Source organism: Natrix helvetica (genome assembly GCF_964273705.1).
Source record: "Natrix helvetica genome assembly, chromosome: 9".
Lineage (NCBI taxonomy): Eukaryota > Metazoa > Chordata > Lepidosauria > Squamata > Natricidae > Natrix > Natrix helvetica.
The window spans coordinates 19,722,656-19,730,501 of NC_138560.1; the positions used below are offsets into that span (position 1 = coordinate 19,722,656).

The 7,846-nt window shown below is 48.5% G+C and overlaps 1 protein-coding gene across 3 annotated transcripts; it reads left to right on the top strand.

Moving 5' to 3' along the window:
* Positions 1 to 2,497: 2,497 nt before the first annotated feature.
* Positions 2,498 to 7,624, top strand: SMIM12 (small integral membrane protein 12). Of its 3 annotated transcripts, XM_081961625.1 has the most exons (3): positions 5,184 to 5,206; positions 6,522 to 6,825; positions 6,952 to 7,624. In XM_081961625.1, exon 2 carries the CDS (start codon positions 6,536 to 6,538, stop codon positions 6,815 to 6,817), a length of 282 nt encoding a protein of 93 aa, XP_081817751.1. In that variant the 5' UTR covers positions 5,184 to 5,206; positions 6,522 to 6,535; the 3' UTR covers positions 6,818 to 6,825; positions 6,952 to 7,624. The 3 variants fall into 3 exon arrangements, with proteins under 3 accessions (XP_081817752.1, XP_081817751.1, XP_081817750.1); XM_081961626.1 differs by lacking the exon at positions 5,184 to 5,206 and adding an exon at positions 2,498 to 4,419 and having other exon boundaries at positions 6,522 to 7,624; XM_081961624.1 differs by having other exon boundaries at positions 6,522 to 7,624.
* The last annotated feature ends 222 nt before the right edge of the window (positions 7,625 to 7,846 follow it).

Consider the following 7,846-nt stretch of genomic DNA (forward strand, 5'->3'; position numbering starts at 1 on the left):
TCACTTTTTCCCCACGCCGTTGGAACTTTTGAAAGGTCACTAAACGAACCGTTGTTAAGTCGAGGACTACCCGTATATCTTCAAGCGAGAACCAGGTGGAGGAACCGAAGCTCCCTCTGCCTCCGGGGGGTGGGGGGGAGGAGATGGCCAAGGAGGCACGCCATGCCGGGGCATCAGGACCGGGGAAGAAAGCGCCTCCCGCTCGCTCGCTCCCTCCTCCGCCCGGCCTCTCCTCTCGCCGCCAATGAGCAGCCCTGGGCGGAGAGCCGCGGCGCCCAATGAAGCGGCGGCAGGAAGCGGAGCCAGGGCGCACGCGGAGCCCGCCGGAGGAGGCTTGGCCTGGTTCGGCGGTTCCGCTGGAGGAGGAGGAGGAGGAGGAGGAGGAGGTGAGACGGAGGGCGGCGAGGGGAGGCGAGGGAGTCCCGGCCGTCGGAAGCCCCCTTGCCTGCCTGGCTTCCTTCCTTCCCTGCGCGCTTTCCTTCCCCGCGGGCGGCTGGCACCGGGGCTGGGGCTGGGGAGGCCCGCTGGCGGGCTCCGGCTGCCTTTGAGTCGCGCCGATCGGCCGCAAGGTCGCTCCCTGGAGCTTCCTCGGCCAGAGGGTCCCGACCTTGGAGGAAGAGGAGGAGGAGGAGGAGGGCGATCCGATGGAGATCGCGGCCGCGCCGCTTTCCAACCGGGTTGGCATTGGGGAGTCCTGGCTTACGCGTTCCGGGCGCCCCCTTTGGAAAAGAGCCAGGGCTTTGAGCGCTGCGGGGGTAGCGCTTGTGTGTGTGTGTGTGTGTGTGTGTGTGTGTGTGTGTGTGTGTGTGTGTGTATGTATCCAACTCTGAGCTTCCCCTACTTGGAGTAGGGCGAGGGGCTGAGCAACCCGGCTAGCGGAAGTTAGGGGCCTGGGGATAGGAAAGCCACCCACCCCTCATGGAATTGGGTGCGACCTTTGGGGGCAGAGAGGAAAGTTTGGAAGCCAAGGCAAGGGGTGGTATAGAGTTGGCATCAGCTGTGTTGGCAGGTAGTTTCCCTTCCCCTGGATTGTAGATCCGGATCCTACTAAAAACCGTAACTCTTCTCCTGTTCATGCTGGATCTTGCAGGACAGGATTACAGTTTTAGCAGATCCGAAATGTATCTCTATCCAGTTCCCTCTGCCTTGGTAGAAAAAAATAAGAGAAGATCAACCTGGCCAGTGATGAATTAAACAGTTTAAACAGTAACAGAGTTGGAAGGGATCTTGGAGGTCATCTAGTCCCAACCCCCTGCTCACGAACTGCCAACCTTTCTGATCAAAAAGCATGGTGTCTTAGCCACTGAGCCACCTAGTCAGAGTAAATAGCACTAGCACTTGGCAAGAGCAGTTAGACTTATATACCACTTCACAGTGCTTTTACAGCTCTCTCTAAATGGTTTACAGAGTCAGCCTCTTGCCCCCAACAATCTGGCTCCTCATTTTACCCACCTCGGAAGGATGGAAGGATGAGTCAACCTTGAGCCTGTGAGATTTGATTTGCCAAACTGCTGGCAGCCAGCAGTCAGCAGAAGTAGCCTGCAGTACTGCACTCTTACCACTGCGCCACCACGGCTCTTTGTACTTCAGTGGGTTGTGCAAGCTTAACTTTTGGTCTTTTTGTATCTAAGCTTTGTCCTCTAACTTGACTGCCCTCCTGCCTAGTGGGCTGTCCACTAGGACAGGGGTCTCCAACGTTGGCAACTTTAAGCCTGGCGGACTTCAACTCCAAGAATTCTGGCTGGGGAATTCTGGGAGTTGAAGTCCGCCAAGCTTAAGGTTGCCAACGTTGGATACTTCTGCACTAGGAAGTGTCACTCCCTGCCAGTCACTTATAGGAGTTTCCAGGGGGATGCCAACCCTTCCCTCAACAGTTTTGCTCCCCCCAATCCTGCAATTTCTATCTGTCTTTAAAAATACCATTGCACGACTTTCGGGCACTTTTGCCTGGGGGATTTATAAAATGGACTCAGTGTTTAGAGCAGGGTTTCTAAACCTCAGCAGCTTGAAGATATATTGATTCCGAAGCTGGCGGGAATTGAAGTCCCAGTTTGCAAAACCAACCTGCAGCTGTTGGACTGAGGGTGCCTTCCTCCTTTGATTCAAAAGGCAGATTTCCATATTATTTTCCAAAAGGTGGGCTGCGATTTCTCTGAAAGAGAATGGAAAGCTACGTTCTCCCACACCACACTATGTGGAATATAGATTTCATAGAGAGAGCAAAAGTGAGAGGTTCCCTATTATATATACATATATAATATTAAAATATATAGGTAAGGGTAAAGGTTCCCCTGCACATGTGCTATTCGTTCCCGACTCTAGAGGGCGGTGCTCATCTCCATTTCAAAGCCGAAAAGCCAGCGCTGTACAAAGACGTCTCCGTGGTCATCTGGCTGGCATAACTAAACGCCAAAGGCACACGGACCACTGGTACCTTCCTACCAAAGGTGGTTCCTGTTTTTTTACTTGCATTTTTTAAAGTGCTTTCGAACAGCTAGGTTGGCAGAAGCTGGGACAAGTAAAGGGAGCTCACTCCTTTATGTGGTGCTAGGGATTTGAACAGCTGAACTGCCAACTTTCTGATCGACAAGTTCAGTGTCTTAGCCGCTGAACTTATCTCTCTTTCCCTCTCTCTCTCTCTACATACATACATACATACATATGTATGTATGTATGTTGTATTTGTACTGTAAGTGACCTTCCTCCCATATTTGGGCATACCAGGGGTTGTAACACAAATACATACGCACACACACACACACACACACCTCTCTCTCTCTCTCTCTCTCTCTCTCTCTCTCTCTCTCTCCACACACACACACACACACACACACAGAGGACATAAATTGTTTCAACTTCTAACCTCAAAATAATGCTTTAGGGCATTGCACAGCAGAACAACCAGACACAAGGACAGTTTTCCCCGAATGCCATCACTCTGCTAAACAACTAATTCCCACAGCACTGTCAAACTATTTACTAAGATAGTATTACTATTCTTCTTCTCATCCTTCCTAGTGCCTATCTCCTCCCACTTATGACTATAACCTTGTTGCTTGTATCTCTACCATTTATATTGTTTTATTTGTTTCCTAGTATAATTTGATTATACTTATTAGTAATCATTATCTTTCCTGAAAATTCCAACTTCCCTGTATTATTACTGGGAATCTAATTAGCTGTTCGTAAATAGGAACCTAGGTTTCCGGTACATTTCCAAATACAGTACAGGATGCAGGTGCTTGCTTTAAAAAGACCCGGATAATTTGGGACCTTAACAGCTGTCAAAACAGTCTTTCAGGCCCATATTGTAGATAATCTCAAGAAGCTTGGATGTGTCTTGAGATAAAAAGCAATTTTGGGAAGGACTTTCTTAAAATTTGGGTCTACCTTGGGAAAAAGGGACACGGTGGCTCAGTGGCTAAGACGCTGAGCTTGTTGATCAGAGAGGTCAGCAGTTTGGTGGTTTGAATCCCTAGTGCTGCGTAACAGAGTGAGCTCCCCTTATTTGTCCCAGCTTCTGCCAACCTAGCAGTTCGAAAGCAAGTAGAAAAATAGGAACCACCTTTGGTGGGAAGGTAACAATGTTCCGTGCACCTTGGGCATTTAGTCATGCCGGCCACATGACCACGGAGATGTCTTTGGACAGCGCTGTCTCTTCGGCTTTGAAACGGAGATCAGCACCGCCCCCTAGAGTCTGGAACGACTAGCACATATGTTTGAGGGGAACCTTTACCTAAGCGGTTAAGTAAGTTTTGCCCCATTGAACAACCTTTCTTGCCACAGTTGTTGAGTGAATCCCTGCTGTTGTTAAGGAAGTAACATGGCTGTGAAGTGAAACTGACTTCCCCATTGACTTTGCTTGTCAGAAGGTCACCAAAAGGGGATCACATGACCCAGGGACACTGCAACCGTCATAAATACAAGTCAGTTGCCAAGCGTCTGACTTTTGATCACATGGCCGTGGGGACTCTGCAATGGTTGCAAGAGTGAAAAATGGTCCTCCGTTGCTTTTTTTTCACTTTGTTGTAACTTCAGTCATTAAGCAAACTATTGTAAGTCGAGGACTACCTATATGAACATTCATAAACTTGATTTCCAGTCTGGTCTACCTTGTAGGCAGGGGTAAAATTCAATTTTTTTCCCTCTACCGGTTCTGTGGCTTGGTGGTGGTGGTGGTGGTGGTGGTCATGTGACTGAGTCGGCGTGGCCAGAGAGGAAGCACTGTGGAGCCAGGCCCTTCATACCTGCATCAGCCCGCCGGAGAAAAACCGAGGGGGAGATAGCTGGGCGAGAAACGAAGGAAGACTCACCAGGCAGAGATCAGCCGGGCCGCGTGGTCGAGGCAAGCAAAGGAACCAGAGAGCAGCAGCAGCTATGCTTCCGGAGTGACTCTAGGCAGGCGAGGCGCAAAAAGAAGTGAGTGGGAGGAGAGGGGAGGGGCCAGTCAATGGTGCGATTTACCGCTTCTCCGAACTGTGCGGAATCGCCGGCGGCGGTTCTATAGAACCTGTCCGAACCGGCTGAATTTCACCCCTGCTTGTAAGGGCTGACAGAGCCTCTGCCTTGCTGAAGCAGGGCGAGAGGCCACAGTGAGAACTGGGGGTGTGTGTGTTTGTTTGCAATAGGACTTTGGAGCCAAGCAAGCGAGAGATAATTCTGCTTCAATAAAGTGCTTTTGATTTCTGGCTCTCTGCGAAGGAAAGAGCCCAGGGGACAAAATGACATTTCAAACAGCTACCCAGGGAAAACCAATCAAGAGCCTTTGTGGCTTTTTAAAGACCAATAAAGTTAGGGTTAGTCTTTTAAAGTGCTATCACGTACTCGGGGTGGCTTGTTTTGTCATCTCCCCAGGGAATTCAATCACCTGCAGATAAATACCCCTCCTTGTAGCAAAATGGGATTCTTGGCCCCCCCTCTGCTAAAAGCCGTTGTTTGTTGAAATTGTGCCCCTAGAGATGTGCCTTAAATGCAAGCTTCCTGCCAAATTAAGGGGGCAGATACAGAGGTATAATAGTCCCCCTACCACTCTTAAAGATAAAGGTTCCCCTCACACATGTGCTAGTCGTTCCAAACTCTAGGGGGCGGTGCTGATCTCTGTTTCAAAGCCGAAGAGCCAGCGCTGTCCAAAGACATCTCCATGGTCATGTGGCTGGCATGACTAAACGCCAAAGGTGCACGGAACGCTGTTACCTTCCCATCAAAAGTGGTCCCTATTTTTCTACTTGCATTTTTACATGCTTTCTAACTGCTAGGTTGGCAGAAGCTGGGACAAGTAAGGGAGCTCACTCCATTACTCAGCACTAGGGATTCGAACTGCCACATATTTCGTTCCATCTTTACCCTTAAATGTTTTGAAATGAATTAAAAGCAGAGCGAACTTGTAGCTCCTTGCATTCTCTTTCACTAATAAATAAAAATGGTTATTTAATCTCAGCCCAGAGCATTCACAATGGGCTTACCACTTGTGCAGAAGTGATGGCGGAGTAATGAATATCTACGAGATAGATGAATGGATAACCACAGCTCAAGATTGAATTGCGGTGTGTTTGGTGCTCTCTGAGCTTGGTGGTTATCTTGCAGACATTTCATTGCTAAACTAGGTAACGTCATCAGTACCAATGGAACAGAGGTGGTATTCAGCAGGGTCTGACCAGTTCTGGAGAAACGGTAGTGGAAATTTTAAGTAGTTCGGAGAACCGGCAAATACCACCTCTGGCTGGCCCTGCCCCCATCTATTCTCTGCGTCCTGAGTCCCAGCTGATCGGGAGGAAACGGGGATTTTACAGTATCCTTCCCCTGCCACGCCCACCAAGCCACACCACACCCACCAAGCCACGCCCACAGAACCAGTAGTACAAATTTATAAATCTCACCACTGCAATGGAACATCTGCAAGAAAATTCTAATTCTAAAATCACCAAGCTCAAACAGCAGCAAAGACCCCGATGCTTTTAAGCAAGCGCTTAAAATTGGGATTTCTGCCCAGACTGATCATAGCTGAAGAATATAGAGGGTTTCCCTGTGCAATTCCATTTTCTGAGCATGCCTCGAATGTCACTCTCCAGTCCTCGACTTACGACCATAATCGAGCCCCCAAATTTCTGTCGTCGGGAGAGCCACTTGTTACGTGAGTTTTGCTCCATTTGAACGACCTTTCTTTCAACCGCAGTTTTTTAAGTGAATCCCTGCGGTTGATAAGTTAGTAACCCAGTTGTTAAGTGAACCTGACTTCCCCATGGACTTTGCTCGTCAGAAGGTCGCAAAAGGGGATCGCGTGACCTTGGGACACAGCAGCGGTCATAAGTATGAACCAGTCGCAAAGCATCTAAATTTTGATCACATGACCATGGGGATGCTGCAAAAGTCGTAAGTGTGGAAAAACTGGTCATTGGTCCCCTTTTTTCAATGCCGTTGTAACTTTGACCGGTCACTAAGTGAGTTGTTGTAAGTCGAGGACTACCTGTATAGGTTTGATGGAATGTCTAGTCCTTCAACAGTGTCTTCCTTCCCTTCTACAGAACCTGCTGGAGTCATGTGGCCCCTCTTCTGGGTGGGCATACGGACCTATGCTCCTTACGTCACCTTCCCCGTCGCCTTTGTGGTCGGGGTGGTGGGCTACAATCTTGAGTGGTTCATCCGGGGCAAGCCCCCTCCGCAGACCCCCGAGGACGAGAAGAGCATTTCGGAACGACGGGAGGACCGTAAGCTCCAAGAGAGCGTTGGGAAAGACTTGACCCAAGTGGTCAGCCTGAAGGACAAGCTGGAATTTGCTCCCAAAGCTGTTCTTAACCGGAACCGGCCCGAGAAGAATTAAGGAACCTGGTTTATTTCCTTGTTGGCCAGTTAACATTTTCTTTTTTTATTGGAGGTCGGAATTCTTTTGATTTCTGAATGTTGGTTTCCTACCACTGTTGAGCCCATGCAATGTATGTTTGCCATTCTTGCCAGGTTAAGCAGATTTCTGCAGCTGCTGGGATCCCAACGGAGATGAGGACGGACTTCACGAATCTCGATATTGGGCGTTGACTTCAGAATCTCCACTCTTCCATAAAAGGTTGTTTATCCTCTACTGGAATGTCTTCCATCGTCACGGCAGAATCCCAGTTAATGGAGACCCAAAAGATCAGTTCACATCCAAGACGGGATTGGATTCTTAAGGGGATTGTCGCAAAATACGTAGACCTCTTTTAAGGGAAGATCTCTTCTTCAAATAGCTTGGAGACTTTTTGACTCTGGACAAGCGAGTGAAAAATGGTTCCTGTGTCTGCTGGAAACCTCCGTTCAAGTGGGACGCACTTGGCTGGCTGCCAGAGTCCACTGTGGACCGTGTTTGCACTGTCCCCTCTCAGGAAATTGTGTATTTCTTTCCCTGGAAATTTCTGTTGGGGAGTTCGTGCTGGTTTTTTGTTTTGTTTTTAAGAATACCAACCCATTGCTGAAATTAAAAGACTTAAATCAGTCTCTGTGTTTGGGGAGCCGTGCGTTTTATACCGGAGATGGCGGGTGGGAGAGGATAAATCTATCGGCAGGTTGTATTAGCTGTGCCTTTTGCATGCCAACTGCTTAAAAGAGTTTCATTTGTGTCTTAGGGGGTTCATTAATAAAAAGGAATGAAGGAGAATTTTACCCAGAGAAGTTCATATTATTATTATTATTTTTCTAAATGTATAAAAGTAACCTTGAATCTGCTGGAAATGCTAATTTGACATGGACGGTTCAGGTGCCTTTTTTTAAATACCCTACCATGGTGTGCTTTGTTGCACAACTTCTGAAGGGAAGCCGTTCCACTGGTTAATTGTTCTGTCAAGAAGTTTCTCCTTAGTTCTAGGTTGTTTCTCTCCTT